Genomic DNA, 19220 nt, shown 5'->3' on the forward strand with positions numbered 1-19220 from the left:
GCTCATCGAGCGAGATGTGTTCATGTTTACCTGTGCGCGCGTGACACCGCGCTGGTTAATTTAGCTAAAACACGTTCGCGGGCTAGTTGGTTTGAATCCATGATAGAATGTGTAAGCGCTACGGAACAAGGACGTAAAAAGAAGCAGACACACAAAGACAGCGCTGTCTCTGTGTGTCTTTTTCTTTCTGCCCCCTCGTTGAGTCACGCTTACATATTCTATCATTCTTAATTTAGTTAGCAGGCGAATTTTTAAAAGTTTATAAGGTCGATAAATGTACTGTCCTTACTTCGTGCAGCTATCTACTAATCTGCTATCGAAATCGGTGCTTCGTCTTTCGGGCGAAACTGCGAATTTTTCGGACACGCCCCGCGTTTTGAAGTTCAGTGTCAAGAGATGCAGACATATCACAAATGCACAGAGTTATCCCCACGAACGCTCAAAGGAGGCACTCTGGCGGTTCACTGAATGCGATGTCATTGCAAGGCTGGCTTTCCTTGTAGTTTGCAATATTGTCCTGCTACTCCCTTGTTGAAAAAAAAGAGAAAAAGAAGAACGCACCGCCACTTAACAAACAAGGAAAAGTGTGCAAAAATAACTTACGAAGTGAATAAGTTCACAGCTGGAGGAATCATTCAAGTCTGCTAATTCTGCTGTTTTCGTTGCTGTGGTGGCTGTTCGTGTCGCCGTCGTCGAGTTTTCGTTGTTGTTGTTTGTTGTTGTTATTCTATCGTTGGTATTAAATTCCGACCTTTCTTTAATACAACGCTTAAGACCGACTTTCTTTAGGAAAGCGGGCCGCTGTTTGTGCTGTCAGCTCGGTCTCGAGTGAAGTCGCGTCGCAAGTTTCTGTTACAGTCAAATGCAGACATTGGTGTCTGCTTTTTCAGTGAATATTCGTGAACCAGATGAACGTGATTCATTCTTTTTTAACCCCATGAAATACTAGAAGAAGGAACAAAATCACGATTGGATGAATCTTCAAATAATACGACGCAACTGCCTGGCATGATTCGTGCAGTAACACCAGTGCGAGGCTCTCCAGGTTCGAGAAGGCTGCGAATGTGCATTACGTAAACTGTGTAAAGTGCGCGCCCTCTCATTCCCGCCTCACCTTTTACACCTCGTCCAGCTTCCACAGTACCGCACGCATTCAGGAATGTCTGAGCTTGCATGCTTCTGGGACGTGCACTGCGCAGCCAGCGGCTCCAACACAAGGAGCGGCGCGCACGTTCTGCCGAGTCAAGCAGAAAGTGAGTTGCCTTAAACCCTCTCCGACTTTGTGCCATTTGGTTTCTCAACGGTGCAAGTAAAAAAATATTACGCAAAGCGTCAGAGATCCTACAGAAGAGCGACGGCTAGCTGCAAAGTGCTGCATTAAATTGCGTGCGCTACTTCCCCATGGAGTTGCGAAATTACGCGCGCCGGGTTGAGGTGTGGCGCCCTCGCGTAAAGCGGGTTTTCTTTGCCGCCAAAGGCCGTAATAGTAGCACCTGGTTTGTTAGTTGTCCCTTTCCTTTTTCTTTATTTGTGTGCGTTGAACGGAGAATGCTGTGTTCACTGCCTTCGCACTCCTCGGCATTCAAGCCGCATACAAGAAAAATAAAGCACCAGATCACACCTGAGGCTGCCGGGAAGGTTCGAGTTTAGTGAATCCTTGTTTAGAGCTCTACCTCGAATGAAATCAAGTGGTGTCGTAAGTTTGTTACAGTTAAGTTTAGACGGCGTCTCCTATTTAGAATGGGTGTTGGTGAGCCGTATGAACCTAGGGATCATTCTCCACACGGCTATATAAAAAATGCTGTTCGCATGAATCTCCGAATAAAATGATCTAAAGGTCTTTCAAGATCACCGCGAGACTACTTGAAGGCTTCATAAGATGAAGTAGGCTACGCAGATGTATTACGCAAAGTGGGTAATGTTTCGACAGCTTTCGGAATAAGCTAAAGTCTGCTCATATGTCTGGGTCAAGAGTCATTTATTCTTGCCTAATGCGAAATGACACGGATTACGAAGCAGCGAAGACGAAACCAGGCGGAAAGAAGGCGGTGGTTTTGGTCGGGGCGGTGCTTACGAGCTACGGAGGATTCTAGGCAGCATCGAGGGCTCGACGGGAAGGAAGGGAGAGTGTGACGGGATAGGGGAGGGAGCGGTGGACAGACAGGGCTTGATCAACACATGTAGGGAACGCGGGGATGGGAGGAAAAGAGTTATAACTGCTCAATTTGGCCAGCGCAGAAGCACCAGCGGGTCTCGGTCTTAGGGGTGGTGGTGAAGGAGGGTGGGGTACCCATGTCCCCCCCCCTTTCTTTTTGGATCCACAGTGCCCACGAGCACTAATTGCTGATCCCCTTTGCCAGCCATAGAACTCGTTGTGAAAGGAAAATTACGAGCGGTGAAATTAAAGCGAAGAGTCGCCTGATATTCGTTTTTTGGCATTGTTATTATTTGCTCTTACTGCGAGGGATTTGGACTTCCATAAAAATTGCAGTGTATGCATTTTCGCAACAAGAAACGAACAAAGAAGAAAGAACAGGACGCTCCCTAAACAGAACGTAATTTTAACGTAATATTCATCGTAAATAAATATCAAGACGGAGATCATATTCCATGTTTGTCGTTGTTTTTATGTATTTTTATTATTTTGTTCATCAATGAAGGACCACTGTCGAACCGTTGTTCCCTTCTCGATTTTGATTTCCTTTGAGCATTTTTTTTTGTACAGCTTATTTGTTCACTCAAGCCTGAACATTTGAAAGGTTCACAGTATACAATAACTAAATAAAATAAATTAAAATAATATAAAACACCATATACGTTAGCTCGTCTCAAAATAGAAGCAAGCTTTTCGAACTCTGTTGTTAGATGGACAATGAGCGCCATGCGGCTTCGCGATTATATCGTTATAAGAATTATTATTATTGGTTTTCAAAACAAATATAGATTTCATAGCAAAAGGAAAGTGAGCAGCAGGCTGGCAGATGCTCCCGGAAGGGGCACAGCGCCTGCCTGCTCTTCAGAAAGGAGAAACAAACATAAAAACGAAAAATAGGAAGGAGGAAAGAAAGATCAAGATGACAAAAGTCACATAATAAAGTAGAACACAGAGTACAGGTCACACACAGTAGGGCCGGTCCACTGCAGGTCACGCTACTAAATAATGCTAAATAGAAGAAATAATGTCTTAGTTACAAAAGTTAGCCTGAATGGGTAATTCTAGAACACACGAAATAGAATAAGATGCAGTCGATAGTGCACCTCCTATGTTTGCCTTTATGTTTGCCTTACTAACAGTCCGTGTCTTTACTTAGCGTGCCCATGCACAGCATTAATTAACACCTTGTCTCAGAAACGGCACAAATTAAACCATGTTACCGTCCGTAATGTATACTATACACATTCTATATATATATATATATATATATATATATATATATATATATATATATATATATATATATATATATATATATATATATATATATATATATATATATATATATATATACTCGTCTGATCTGGGGAGAAAACGTTGGTTATTAACTTTGCTGCACAATTAATGTTGCTTATAGAAGAGTCGCAGTTGCGCCCGAAAGGCGAAGCATCTATTGCGATAGCAAATTAGTTGACAGTTATATAACTTAAGGATAGTAGATTTATCGGCCGTATAAGCTTTGAGACATTTGCCTACTAATTGAGTTGCTTGCATGTCTTGCATATTTTTCTCTCTACTTCTAGCGAGCTAAAAGCTCGCTAGAAGTAGAGAGTAAGCTTTCTGGCAAACCACGGCCTTATTAAAAGGGTGCCTCAAGGCTTGCACATGACCGGTTGCAACAAAATTTGAAGATGCCGTCTGAGTGGCACACGTGCAAACATTTAGCACAATTTAACCAAGTGTTCAAATATTCTCTTTTTTCGTGTTTATTATTATTTTTTTTTAGCTATACCACGATCAATCCCGTCGTTCCCTTCCCGCAGGATCGTGGAGTGCGGTTCAGTGCCCTGCAGCCTGGGACTCCTTCACCTGCTGGCCGCCAACGGCGCCTGGAAAGGCAGTGCGCAAACCATGCACAGACATCATCGCATCTCTCGACGTGTCCTTAGACATCGGAGACGTTTCACTGGAAACAGGTCGGCGCAGCTGTGGCCCTATTCACAAAACACGCCTCTATGCTCGAGATCTCTTTAACACCGCCTACGACTCGTGATACAACTAAAGGGCACTCCGCATACGCCGCTATGCCGGTGCTGGCTGCCAGGCCTAAGTTTAGTGTGCACGAACAAATGCGGCACAAATTAAAAAGAAAAAGATAAAACATAAAATTATGGGGTTTTGCGGGACAAGACAGCCACCACTGCCGCTGATTTGTTAGAGCATTGCGCTCGTTATGCGTAGATTGTGGAGACTGAACCAACAGGCGTTGTCTTTTCTGCAATTCTCGTTTTCCTTAATGGTTTGTTATTGTCCCCAATTCTTTACTTGGCTTCATTGTCGGTTGGCTTCATATAGTTACAACTATAAAAACAATTAACCCCTCCACGCTTTCCTTGATTAATCTTCATCAGTATCAGTGCGTAATGCTGAATTTGAATATCATTAGTCTTTGTCGTTAAAATGTGAGCTGGCATAGACTGTCGTATCTCTATCCTGTTTCTTTTTTCTTAATCTAGCGTCGTACTCGGCAATATGGCTGTTCAAGAGAGTACCGGATAGGGTACACGAAGGCCCAGTCTGTGCCTAATCGTGTGGAGATGCTATTCTTGAGAACTCGACAAAGCTTCACGCTCATTCTTGCTATATCACGGGAAGACGATAAATATGTTATGCTACCTAGTCCTTTCCTCACAACAGATAGCGCAACGAAGACATTGAGCGACATTCCATCACTTTCGGGATTGGCTCATGTCGTATAACGTAATGCGTTGTAACCGCACGGCTCTTCACCGGAATCAAAACAAAGCTATCATTTCGTCATACTGCCGCCATTGAAGTCGTACTTCTGTCGTCACACAGAGGCCCACCACGTAACATGCACAACTGCTTGCTTTACGCAAACATGTTCGTCCATCTGGTAACTCCTTGAATCCTCTTTGAATTATCCTTGACTTATCCGTAACTCCTACACTGTTTAGAGTGTAACTCCAAGCGATCGAGATAGTTCTCCGCAGATACAGAGAACTATAACGACGAACCAACAGAGCTGCTCCCGCAATCAACATTTATTCACTGATAAATGCCCTTAGTGCCTGTAGAACCTTGTGCCTCGAAATAAGTGCAAAAGTAAACAGAAATTCTTGTCCCAAATGAGGGGCGCTCAAAAAAAAAAAAAAATCCCGCACCCGAGGAGGGCCTGTTTGCATGTTTCCATGCAAAGATGAAAAGAAATGGCAGCTCGCGAACGCCAGAGTGGGAGCATCCCACCCAAACACAAACGAACGTGTCGCAGGCAGAAATTTGTCGGTACGCCCTGCCGCCTCCTCCCAGCCAGACATCATTGGGCTCTTGTCGTCAAAGCGAGTCCCGACAGCTGGAGCGTTCGTAGCGTATAGCGTGTCGGTAACGTAAGATGGAACTGATTCGTTCTTTGCGGCAATGCATGTTGGTGCGCGCGAATGCGCTGACGTCTATAGGTCCGCGCTGCTTAGCGTTGGGATCCGGCAATCACAATAAACAACGCCAAGAACGAACCAAGCAGCTGCTGCTCTTGCTGATCAACGCGTAAATGGAGGATGTGATCTGCTTTCTAGGATGACATGGTGGCAAGAGACGCAGATAGAGACTCGTAGCGACTACCACCGCAACTCTGGAGATGGTAATGGCGCGTTACACAGGCACTCACTACCGTATACTCCGACCCTGTCGAGGCGTGTGCGGTGTTATGGAAGCAGGCTGGATGCAGCTAATCAAGTGACCGAATCGAAGGAGCTCTTCGCACGTATGTCGGACGAATATGTTCGCCTATTATCAGGAATGAGTATACTCATCGTAAGAACACTTGTCCCAGATCTTCTCGCAGTATTCAAGAAATAACGACGAAAAACTGAGAACAGCAAAAAAGCACAGATTACGAGCACCTGTTCTCGTACATACAAAGTGAACCTTGAAAGATATGTGATGTTATCAACAATATAACAAGTACAAAACAGCCTGGTGGAGTGCCAAAATCGATTATTTTGTATGAGAAACCATTGCATGGCGCACGTACAGCAAGTGCTATGAACACTCATTTTATAAACGCAGCCAAGTGCACAGGAATTTTGCAGGAAGAAAGGAGCGTTCAATTTGCAAATGTAGAAAAATTGTCGTGTTCGATTTTTCTGTGACCAACAAATCCACAAGAGGTGATGACGTTTATCGTGAGATTAAAAAACTGAGCAGCAGATGGGGCCGATGACATTATCCCCGTTCCTGTGTGATATGTTGCTCCACTCATCTTTGATAGATTGTTACATCATTAATCTTACCTGGCATACTGGAATTTTCCCAGATGAGCTAACAATCGCTTGGAAAGATATTGTGTGTAGGAATAACATCGACTCTTTTATTAACCGCATTCAGTGTATTGACTTTTCACCGTGAAGTTTCTTATCATTACATTTCTGTACCACTCCTGCACGGGCCGTGAAGGGCACGCAGAATATTCAAATAAAAAAAAACAATCCTTATCTGTGTAAAGGGGGCGCGCCAAGGAATGAAGAGGAGAAAACATTTAACGCACGAAGTGAAAGGACACGAGTGGCGAGAGCTGCTCTTTGCCTCCGTGAGCGCGTCAAATGCCCTTTCAAGCTAGCGACCGATTTCCGTGCTGCCTATTTTCTCAAACATGTTTCAAGATGCAATATTAGAAAAAATGGTTATATTTCTTGCATCGCACAGAGTTATTACAATCAGCCCACATGGCTTCCAGAAAGAAAAATTGTCTGAGCAGCCATGTGTTTACATTACACATAATTTAAAATATAGAACAATGGCACTTCACCATTGGTAAACATTAGGAACAACGAGTAGGCATAATTACGCTCGAATTGTAACGATATAAAAAATTTTCCGCCAATTCATAAACTCTAAATTTCGCTTGATAGATATAGCAACTGCACCCCTTTTCAGGGCATTCGACATGTTGTGTTCGGATCATATATATTATCTAAGTGTATTGGAGCGTACCATGTGCCCAGCTAACGTTAGACAAGTTCTTCAACGAGAACAAAGATTTAAAAAAAACATGGTGCAAGGTACAATTATACGACCCACACTGCTCGGTCATCAGAAGTCTGAAAACTGAACACCATAAGTCTTGAAGTTGTGTCTTGCATCATGTTCTTTTTTAATGTTTTTTCTTTTTTCGTTGAACAGCTTGTCTAACGTTAGCTTCGACACAATACAGGGTATTCTTTTTTATTTAGCTGCACCACATCCACACGTTTCTTTTCAAGTAAATATCCCTTGTAGTCTCAACCGCTATACTTTGTGAGAGAGCGAGAGAGCAAATGATAAATGAAAGGCAAGAAGGCTAACCAGGACTTAGCCCAGTTGGCTACCCTACACTGGGGAAAGGAAAAAGGGGCGGGAAAGATTAAAAGAAGAAGAGAAAGTCCACTGGGGATATCGATCGGTCAATCAGTCCAGATCCCAGACGGTGACTCAATCCGGTAGCTTTCAAATAACGCAGCAGCGCTTTTGTGGCCTTTTGTAGCTGCATTATGCGAGGCCGTGGGCCCAACATCTTGTTCATAGTGAATGGTTTTCTATATGACATTTATAGTTTGTAAATTGCAATATGTGTCATAACAGTGAACAGTGAAACACGTTATTAGAGAATTTTTTGTTAATCAGTCGATTTTACGTTTCAATGTTTTTGTGCATGTCCGCCTCTTCGAGTAGACCACCTCATGGGCTAGAATTGTCTATGTGCCAGAGGCAATTTAAAAAAAAATTGTGAAAATGTTCGCTGAAATACACTACTTAAAGAGAAGCTCCACGCTCGTAGGGATCAGTCGCCCATTCCGAGCTATTGTTTCCGACATTTACTTCTACAGACGCCTAAACCACGGACAAATGACTGAAAACAAATATTTTTACACCAAAGTATTTAATTATAAACAAAACTTAAGGGCAGGTTAATTATGCTTGCGCACCATGCAGACTCAAAAACAAATATAAAGCTTTACTGCTAAGGGAACAACTCCATTACTCTTTCTTTCAATAGGTTGGAAAGTTGTTATACACTGAACGACGGAAATGTATATTTTTGCAGTGTACCGTTCTATGATTAGTGTTGGCATGTTCCTCTATATTCTGTTAATATTTATACTAGGCGTATGAACTTGAATTTCGCATCTTTGTAATGCGAATGGACTTCGGGATTTTACGTGCCAAAGTCACGATTTGATTTGGAGGCACGCCGTGGCGGGGGAGGAATAGTTTTTACCAGCCAGCTGATTTTTAACGTACCCGCTATGCACGGGACATGGGTGACTCAATTTCTAGCTGTTCGGCCCACTTTCCATTCATCGAGAAGTCACACAAAGGCGAAACGTGCGCATTCTAGAGTTCGTGCTGCAGAGATGTCAACATTTTTCATTCTGCTCGCCAAGAAATTCGATTGAATCTGGGGACGAAAAAAAAACAACACAAAGACTGGGTGAGAGAAGATTGGAGCGTTCTGCAGCCGATCAGTCGATCTCGATGCTACTCGAGCTGAATGGCTTTTTGCTGCGTTCATGGTTGGACACAACGTGCCGTTCACGGCTGCTGATGACGCTGGAGAAAATTTTCAATAAATGTTCCCGGGCTCAAGTATGGCCAGGAGCTACGCTTGCGCCCGCAAAAAGACTGCTGCAATCGGAAAAGAAATCATCGACAAAGCGATCAATGATGTGATTAGCCATCTAAGGCGCGCTCCGTTTTCGGTTGCGACACAGCGGAGCCACTACGTCAGAAATGATGCCGATTTTTACCCGATCGTGGTGACGTTTCGTTACCAGAATGTTAGCAGTGCTTTGTTCGACAAAGACTTCCTCAGAAAGGCGAAAGCTGCAATGGCTGTAGAGCTAGTGAGGCCCTCAGCATCCAAGGTGCAATGAATTTCTTGTGCCGCTATTGCGACGTGCTTGTTGTGCTTTTCCCTTAACCATTTGTCCCTGAAAAATAAAATGATATTTATATTTTTTATGCAATTGTAGTTTTTTTCTAGCATTTCATATATTATTTCAAGCGTGGGAAGGGGTGGGGGGTGGTAGGTATGTTTACGTTAATAAACAAGTATTCTCATAGTACTGCAGCAAGCAGTCTCTGATTTAGCATCACAATGAACAACGAGCTCTATTGTTCAATGAAGTGAATGTACTTCATGTTCACGTCGTTCAAGGAAGCAAGCTTTGTCATACAGAATGATTCCTGCGCAAAAAGGATTTTAAATCCTACCTACATTCGGATATGCTGACAACTATGCTATCTTAAGAAAATAAGGAACGTGAGTAGTTTGCCTATTATGTGATAAAGTCAAAAATTATGGGCCGTAAACATGGACAAAAGCAACAGCCTAACATGCCATCAATCATTTTGACTGACGGCGACCTATAATGTATTGTGTCAACGCAGAAGAAAAAGCACTAAGCTCAAACGTCTTTGTTTATTGCGGGGGCGTGCGTAAAACAAAATTTCAGATCGAACTTAGGAGCTGGTTTGCTTTCAGCGAGCTGTATGCGTTATCTCCGTACAGCGTGTTAGCTTCGAGACCTATTGTCTATTCAATATTCAAATATATTCCGCGAACTTGTCATCGCGATTTGCACCCATAGTCAAAAACTTAGCCAACTTCAAACAAGGACGTCAGCAAAAAAAGGAAAGCCTGAAATCAATATCGTACGTTGCAAGACCTTTATGATCGCATACAAAGCCCGTTTAGTGCGAGGCTTATGCCTGTTTCCATCTGGCAGGCAAAAGCTGTTGCAGAAGCATGGACATCACACTCGCGAAGAAATATTACCACTACCACCAAGAGTAGCGCGCAAACACTGGCTGGGCTACTTTTTCAATAGTTCTTCTATTCACCCGTTGGAAAACATTTTTATGTCCTCCCGAGACCGCTCGCACTTCTAATGAACACTAGTGTTAAATATCTTTAAAGAATTAAACCAGTAGTGGTTACCAAACACAATAAAACCAGATTTTAGCCACATAATTGCAGCACCTTATGTCTATTATGTCTATTATGTCCTTATTACTATGTCTAGCCGCCAGCTCAAAAAAAAATTGCACTAACTTCCGCAAGGCCGCTTGGTCCTCACGGATGACGAAACGCGCCGGTGAAGCGTACCTTTCGAATGCTGCGAGATGACGACACACTGAAAATAAAATTTCGGGGTTTTGTGTGCCAACTTCAAGGTTCCACTGTCACGTTACCTACTTGACCTGTTTTTGCACTCATCAAGCATTAACCACATGAAGTAGTTCGCTAACGTCCAAGCCGCGCTAATATACATGAATATTCACTGTATCCCTCCGCTATCCCTTACTGGAAAGACTTACCTAACAGTGCTGTGTGTTGCAATACTTTGGACTCTTCTGTTACCAAGGTTAGAACCATCCATTTCTGTTCATGATTGCTGTTTTACCTCTGTAACCACTCCTGCAAGGGCCGTCAAAACCTGCAGTCTGTTCAAATAAAAAAAAATAAAGAAAACACCACTGACTACGTGGCGCGATGTAGGGGGGGTTCCGGATTAATTTCGACCACCTGAGGTTCTTTAACGTCCACCCAATGCACGGCGCACGGGTGTTCTTGCAGCTAACTCCCAATCGAAATGTGGCAGCAAAGGCCGGGATTCAATCCCGCGTGACGACACACTCCTGGGCGCATAATGAACGTAAAAATCGTCTAGCCGATTAAGTATGTCTTAATCTACAGTGAGAGATAAAAAGTTTATTGAAAAGAAAGGCAAAGAGGTTGGGCCTGAGGTGCATTCCTATAGCTAGTTATTGTACGCTGGGGGACAAGGAAGAATACTACTTGTCTTCGTCAGGATGACGAATGCACGTCTTGAATAAATACACGGTTCCTTGCCGAAATATTTGCGTTACTCTTAGCTTAAGTGTGGTTAGAGAGGAACGTTCTTTAGTGGTGGCCGGGAATGTCTGTCTGGCTAGCATATAGCATGCCACTCCAGATCACAATGGTAACTACCATGACACATAATTTCACGTTGTAGTGAAGGCGAAAAACCAGACAGCGCCACAACTGTGCGTTACGAATATTAACTCGGGGCACAAGGTCTGCTTGTGCTCAGAAAAAAAACGAGTAACACTCTCAGCACACCAACAGCGGCGAACGGAGTCCTCGAAATCTTATCTATGGGTCAAGTGCGTCGGACCTAACTCACCGTACATTCCAGTGTATTCACTTGTGCAGGCGTGAGTTCCAGAATGTGCTTAAACTAATGTTCGCGTCGGAGGGGGGGGGGGGGGGGTATTGATTGTTTGAAGGCGGAATGATTGGACAAGATTCTCTCGCTGTCGGATCGGCGACAACATTCGGGAAACCTCCGATACATGCAGATGCACCTCGCACGGAGAGATATCGTTGCAACAGTGGTTAGGTGGTGCAAAATGGTCACCGGAAATAAGAATACTAAACTAAGTACGCATCTCAATAGTTATAGGTGTAAGTAAGACGGATCACAATTAAGGTATTACAAAATACACAAAACGTGTTAGCTGTCAACAGATCTTAACTTGCTTTTCGTCTTCCTTAGCCTTAATCTTGTAACTATGTTTCAAGATGACAATAACCAACTCGTCAATCTTTCAGCAGTAGTGCCAATGGTATGAACAAATTAACTGATACATTGATGTGTTATAGTACACCCGTACACAACATATACAAGCATACGCAATTAAGTGTGGTTGGTTATTAGCCGGCGCTTTGAATATTGTCCCGTTATCACGCTTCCCGCTATTCAAATTTACCACTGTCCTCGCCACATTGCCGAACCCAGTTACGTTATTAGACGGTTCATATGAGTCGTCAGCCTTATATTTTCATGAAAGCGAGTCAAGCTGTCTCGATCAGATAAGTTTATACAGCAGTTAAGCTTACTAGCACTGCAATGCATTTTCTTTATCCATTTTATTTTATAATGCTGTCAGGTACCTGTCGGTAAAACTAGAACGAACTGTACCTATTAACCAGTGTCAACCATTAACGCAGAACAAAGCCGACTTCTCCCGCTAACTTTCCTTATAACAAAACATGTCCACATTGCTTATTCTAGCGCATACGACCGACCATTACCGAGGACTAACTTTCCTAAAGATAGTACAAGTACTATCACCATAGTGTCCATTCTATACAATCGAACATTATCTCGCGGTAGCTTTCCTAATAACGAAATATGTGCTTATCCCTGCAATTCCGTTCTATACGACTGACCGTTATCCCGCCGTAACTCTCCTAATAAGAGAACATGCCTTTACCCAATAGTTGCAGCGCATACGAGCAAGCATTATTCTAGCGGTAACTTTTCTAATATGAGGTCACGCCCTAATCGCTATAGCTACAGCGCATACGACAGACCCTTATTCGCGGTAACCGTCCTATAATCAAAGAACATGTCTTTAACGCTATAGCTACTGCGTAATACGCTGGACTACTAAACCAACTATTTGCGCCTTGTGCGTTAAGCACTTCTAAAACACCAAACTAGTCGCTGGGCCTTAGCCAGGCCTTAGCTGAATCGTAAGACGTAGGATTCACATTTCTTGTTCTACGGCAGCCATTCTTCGCGCAGACACAGGTCGCAGTGCTAATGTTCTAGCGCGTACGCTAAAAATGCTGAGTTTATTAAAATCAACGATAAATAACTGCCTGTTCGAAGTGCGAAAGAGTGCATATTTCACGAAAAAAGAAATATCCGCACTTAGTTAACGCGAACTATAGCACAGCTGTGCAAAACGAAGAGAATACAAAGGAAAGGCAGGAAGGTCAACCAGGACTGCGTCCGGTTTGCTATCATATGTGTTATGAATCCTTACCAACTGGCTCAGCTTTCTGTCGTTCTTGCTACCACACACAGTGATTTACGGAGTTAAGGGATGAAAATAACAAAGGATAGGCAGGCAAGCGTTAGCCACGTGAACACTTGGGCCTGCCCTTCACGCCTACGATTCGTTACTGAGGCCAGTCGATTTTATGAACTAACAATACCTGCATTGCTTTGCAAGCCAGCGACGCATGGTGACTGCGTTAAACCGGATTAAACTGCGCTCTTTTACGCGACAAAATCACAATGCGATTATGAGGCACGTCGTTGTGGGGTATTCCAAATTAAATGTTACCACCTGGGGATCTTTGACATGCAGCTAAGCCTAATCACTACAATAGCAGCTTGGGCTCCTTGGTTTTCAATCCTAGAGCCTCGTGTCCCGCCTACCGGTTGTGCTGTTAACGCCTGGGTAAGCCTAATCAGAGGAGCACTTTTTGCAGTCCGCGTCCCTATAGAAATGCGGCCGCCAAGGCCGAGATCAGAACCGTGATCTGGAGCTCAGCAGCGTAACGCTATATAGCACTAAGCTACCATGGCGGGTCCGTTAAACCGGATGGATTCTAAAATCATTTTTCGGAGTGAAAGATTAACCGACTATTATTCCACAAGACATCTATTTATAGAACCGGGATGGACTTGCAATTTTCAGAACTCACCGTCGGTCAGCCTTTTTGTTACCATGCGCACAGGACTCGGGTCCATATACTGTATATATATGCAAGGCGTCCTCTCGCTTCACGTGTTCTACGCGACATAGAGCTTGCTTGCGTCATTAGTGGAAAACAAAGCCAAAAGGGGCACACATTTGCACTGGACTATAAACCAGAAGCACTGTGCATTTCTATTAATTGTGCAAATTGCACATGATTCAGCTCCCGCGATCACAAGAATGCAGCGCATACAAGCACTAATATAAGCACGAGTGGCCCCAAAATGCAGCCTAGAGCTCCAGCGAACTTTATTGGCAGCTGGAGCAGTAAGTTTAGTTATGGTTCGCCTAAAACTGAGGAGCGAGGAAGTAGGGGATGGGGTGGAGACGGCATCACAATGAAGCGCATTTGTTAAGGTTGCGTGATTTCTTGCGCTTTTCGGGATGCCGTAATTGCATGGTGGCCGCGCGCTGGCTGATTTGGTTTACATTTCGAGCGCGATCTTATCGCCACTTGGGACTGACCAAATGGTGGCAAGGAGCTAGCCAATAATTTGCTGTGTCTTGTCAATAGTCTAGGAAATAGCAAGAAGATTGTCCTTGATGGTATAGATAGGTAATGAAACCCCATTCCTTGGTGCACACATAGACTTCTCTGAGCATAACTAAACGGACCACAGATTCTGCGATAAAGCCGATTCTATTCTCCGCTTACATGGGTGTAAATTGAAACTCAGAACTGCGATCCAAACTTTACATTGCGAACCTTTCAGGTGCACTCGTCAATTTCAGTTTGTGCTTCTAAATTACGAATAATTTCTTCTTTTCTTGTTTCGGCGAGCATGTGCTCCGTATATTCTTGCTCAGGGGTGTGCGTATAAGAGGCAGGTATCCAATCTAACATTACAAAAGTTCTTATGAATACCAAGAGTAATACTTCGTCGCCAGGGCAGAAAATCACACTGCGGTGAGTGGAGTCGTAGCGGTGCTTGTGAGCATCTTGCGATATGTCGGTGTTAATGCGGGCGAGGTAGGGGCAGTGGGTGAGGCGTAACTCAAATTCTTCGGAAAATGGCATTGCCGATGAGACAGGAGCCGAGAAGAAAGGGAATTTAGAAGTCGAGAGTTGGTGAGCGGCCGTAGACGAGGAAGAATGGGGAAAAGCTGGTGGTACGTTGAGGTGTAGTGTTACAGGCAAAAGTCACTAATGGTAAGATTACATACCAGTTTGTGTAGTCCGGGCTGATGTACATTGAGATCATCTCGGAGAGTGTACGATGGAAACGCTTGGTCAAGCCATTGTTGTCTTATGGTAAAGCCAAGTTGTCTTATGAACAGGGCTGGTAGCGCGTATGACTTCGGAAAGAAAAGAGAGGAAGGCCTTGCCGTGGTCGCTGAGGAGAACCCGCGATACTTCGCAGGAAAAAGTGTGCAACTTCAGAAGCTGTACCAGAACGTAGAGAAGCTGTCTTAGCATAGCGAGTGAGCAGCAGCTGTCACGATCCAGCAATTACCGTTGGCGGTCAGGGGAAGAGGCCCGTACAAGCCTATTCCGACGACTTCAAAGGGAGAGGCTGCAGGGGCCCAGCGGGTGCAGATGTAGGGCGTTTGCGGCGTCAACAAGCCACACATGAGCCGATAAACTTGGCCCCGGCGGAGGAGAGGCCAGGCCAAGAGAACCGGCTTCGGATCCTGTCGTACGTCTTGTGATATCCAAGGTGCCCTGCCGTTGGATCGTCGTGAAAAGCTTGTAGAGCATCGCTCTGCAGAGAACGGGGAATGACGGGGATCCAGTTGTTGCCATCGAGGTAACAAATGTAGCCGCATAAGGCGCCATTGTGCAACTGGAATTGATCAAACTGTCGATGCAGACGGGAATTTGTCGGCGAGCAGGAACCGCTGAGGCGGTCAAGAATAGTCAGAAAGTATGGGTCTGCATGGTGGTGCGCTATAAGGACGTGATGACAGTCAGCGCCTGGCCAGTTCAGTGTTGCTATTCGTAAAGGGGTGAAGATGGTTCGCGACACGGGCTATCTTGGGGAGGCGTGGGTGGATGATGCAAGATCGGAAGCGGGCAACGAGAGAGAGCGTCGGCGTCTTGGTGCTTCTTTCCAGACCTTACATTATGTCGAAGTCGTACTCCTGTAAGCGAATCATCTAGCGCCCAAGACGACCCGATAAGTTCTTCAGCGAGGAGAGCTACCACGACGCGTGATGGTCTGTAATGACCATGAAGTGGCGGCCGTGTAAATACAGGCGGAAATTTTGCACAGCCCAAACAGCGAGGCATTCCTGCTCAGTAATTGTATAATTTTTCTCCGCTATAGACAGGGAACGACTGGCATAGGCAATGGCTCGCTCACGAGAGGTATGGTCACGTTGTAATAGAATGGTGCCTATACCATGACCGCTAGCGTCGGTGCGGACGATGGTAGGTGCAGTGGTCTCAAAATGGTATAATACAAGCTCGCATGTGAGAGCTCGCTTTAGGACCTGAAAACCTGATTCGCAGGCCTCTGTGCGCACGAAGGATACGGCAGCTCCAAGAAGTTGGTGGAGCGGAGGTGCAAGCGTTGCGAAGTTGCGTATAAAACGGTGGAAATAGGAGGGGAGGCCGAGAAAACTGCGCGAGCCTTTTTGTTTCGGCCGGGGAAAGTTAACGAATGCGGCAATCTTCTCCGGGTCCGGTCGAATCCCTTCATTACTAAGTGTTCCAGAACTTTGATGATCTTGCTCGCGAAGTAGCATATTCTTGTGCTCAGCTGCAGTCCAGCCTTGTCAAAACAGGCCAAAACTTCATCAAGGCACTCGAGCTGTTGCGAGAATGTTGAAGAAAAGACAACTATATCGTCAAGATAGCATAGGCAGGTCTTTCATTTGATACCGCGTAAGACAATGTCTAGCATGCGCTAGAATGTAGCAGGCACGTTGTAGAGTCCGAAAGGCATCACGTTGAATTCGTAGAGCCCGTCTGGGGTGGGAAATTCTGTTTTATCCTTGTCAGGCTCATACATTGGTATTTACCAGTAGCCAGATCGAAGATCAAGGCTGGAGAAGTACTCCGCACTCTGCAGCGAGTCCAACGCGTCATCATTTCGAGCAGAGGATAAACGTCTTAGCATGTGATTTTGTTGAGGGCGCGGTGGTCGACGCAAAGGCATACTGAGCCTTCCTTTTTCTGTACAAGAACCACTGGAGAGGACCAGGTACTTGAAGAGGGCGTATTATAATCTGGTCAAGCATGTCACACTTTTTTTCGATAACCTTGCGCTCGATAAGGGATACTCTATATGGACTATGGTCCCTTACAAAACGTTTTATTGAGAAGGCATTGAAATAACACTGGTCAATGTTGAGTCTGGTATTGAAAACGCTTTGCAACTTCGTTGAGATATGATTTGGCTAAGCTATGAGTGCTCGAATATTGGCCACTGCAATTTTATTGAAGCACCATCGGGAGCCTCAATGTTGAATAATCGTTAAGTTACGATTGAAAATTCATTGTGCGTTGTGTTGGTTTTGTTTAATTGTTGTGAGGTTACCATTGATGAGGCATTGTAATGATGGTGTGGTAGTTCTGTTGACCTGTTGTTGAGTCATTGCACTGAAAGTACATTATGGCCCAGTTGAGATGGAATTGAGATTTCAAAATGCTCCACTGAAATATGAATCATATTTTGTTGGGCTAGTATTTTTATTAGATTAAATTTGAAATTGCTTTGATAAGCACACTTGCACGAACCGGTGCCCGCTCATAACTTTCTTTAACACGAACAAAACAAAGGAGAGACTGACCTACTTCAGGTACCTTTATTTACAGTAAAGTGCGTGCCCATGAAACATTATTAGAGTACATAAAGCACAACTCTGTGGAAACTGAAGATATAGGCTAGTGCTTCCAGCACTCATAACAGTGTAAGTATCTAAAGAAACTGTACATTTGAACTCAATCGGAACAATCATTGTGGTCTTCTCTTTTGATTTATGTTAATGACAAGAAGCGTAACTGACACAAAAAACAGGGCTTAAGCAAAGCCTTGCAACAACTAACTTTGAACACATGAACTCTTGAGGCTGGCTTGCATGTGTGAACACACAAAAGACCTCTGAATACCTTACATTAAAATATTTCACACATCAACACATCACAGGATGATTTACGGCTGCCTGTGAGAAGATAAAACAAATAGACTGGAAACGAATGACTTCACACAGATACCTATACAAGCTTTAGCATACGCCTTTCACCACAATTAAAATCTAATGAAGTACCAGAGTAGACTCATAAGCTGCTTTGAGCGTTTTACCTTCGAGATATATTCATATTGCCTGATTATTGTATAAAATAACATCACTCAAATTGAGATTGATTGATTGATGAGACGTAATTTAGAAAGCTATTGGGCATGGTGAGAAACACCTGAATCATGCGTTTCTAACGAGTCAGGTTTGCGTTCTTCAGAAGAAGTTCAGAAGTGGGCGACACCAGAATCATTTTGATTTCCGGAACATATTGTACGTGCACCCAATGCACAATGCACGAGCGTTCTTGCGTTCCGCCCCTTAGGAATGCTACGCCCACGGCTGGGTTCGAACCCGCGATCTCGTGCTCAGCGGCGCATTGCGATAGCTATCGGAATTCCGCAGCAGGCGCCAGTGTCGATTAAGCAATTTGCCAATGCATTAAGCTCTATGGAAACCGGGTCGCTAATATTCATGGTAGCCACATTTGAACCATTCCTACATTTTAATCTGGTATGCATTCCCGAGGATTTACTTGCATTTTATTGCCGCTATAAAGAAGGAGTATCCTTTAAGACTAGCCATGCATGAAAGTTCTAAGAGTGGAAGCATAACTAACGTCGCGGTTCAATTAAGCTCTTCTCAATGCCTGCCTAAATGCCCTGAAGGGGAGCGCGCCTGTCGCGTATCGGAATAACGTAGCAAGCGCTGGCATGGCCCACGTGGTGCCCTATGAAAGACGGCGTGGCGATTGTGCAAAATTTTCGCTGTGCAGAGAAGCTGCTCCTTATGTTACAAGTATGTTCCCTCTTCCAAAGTAATCTTACCTAAGCTAAAGTGATATATCATAAGAAGCCAACAAGCTAAAGTGATTAGACAAGTACAAATGAAGCAATGAAACTTTATAACGTGGGGCACCGCTGCCTCTTCTTCACCCTCCATTGTTTCAGTCGAAGTTGCGGCTGCGGCAAGCGCTAGTTTCGCGCGCTTTTGCTCCAGGGCACGCGGCTTGCCTGATAAAGTGAACGGTGCGCTTAACTTCTCACGCTCGTCGAAGCTAAATAAAAAAAGTGCTATCTGCTCAAGAAAACTCAATTGTCACCTATGTGCAGAAGTTCGGCTGCGGTTGGTTATTCGCCTTCCTTCCAATACACATGAATTCTCCCGCGCAACTTATCAAAACTGCCAGGCTCGAACATCATTCGAAGACCAGTAGCTGGGTCAGCCAATGACTTCAACGGATAACCATCCCACTTATTGTCATTGAGCCATTTCAATAAAACGT

At 44.3% G+C, this 19220-nt stretch overlaps 1 protein-coding gene across 1 annotated transcript in view; it reads left to right on the forward strand.

Moving 5' to 3' along the window:
• LOC142577708 (corticotropin-releasing factor receptor 2-like) overlaps positions 1-19220 on the forward strand; it is a 311337-nt gene that overhangs the window by 184062 nt on the left and 108055 nt on the right. Inside the window, exon 2 of the mRNA XM_075687163.1 lies at positions 3979-4131. Coding sequence (XP_075543278.1) covers positions 3979-4131 — 153 coding nt within the window. The remainder of the gene's footprint in view (positions 1-3978; positions 4132-19220) is intronic.

Source organism: Dermacentor variabilis, chromosome 4 (genome assembly GCF_050947875.1).
Source record: "Dermacentor variabilis isolate Ectoservices chromosome 4, ASM5094787v1, whole genome shotgun sequence".
In the NCBI taxonomy this organism is placed as follows: Eukaryota; Metazoa; Arthropoda; class Arachnida; order Ixodida; family Ixodidae; genus Dermacentor; species Dermacentor variabilis.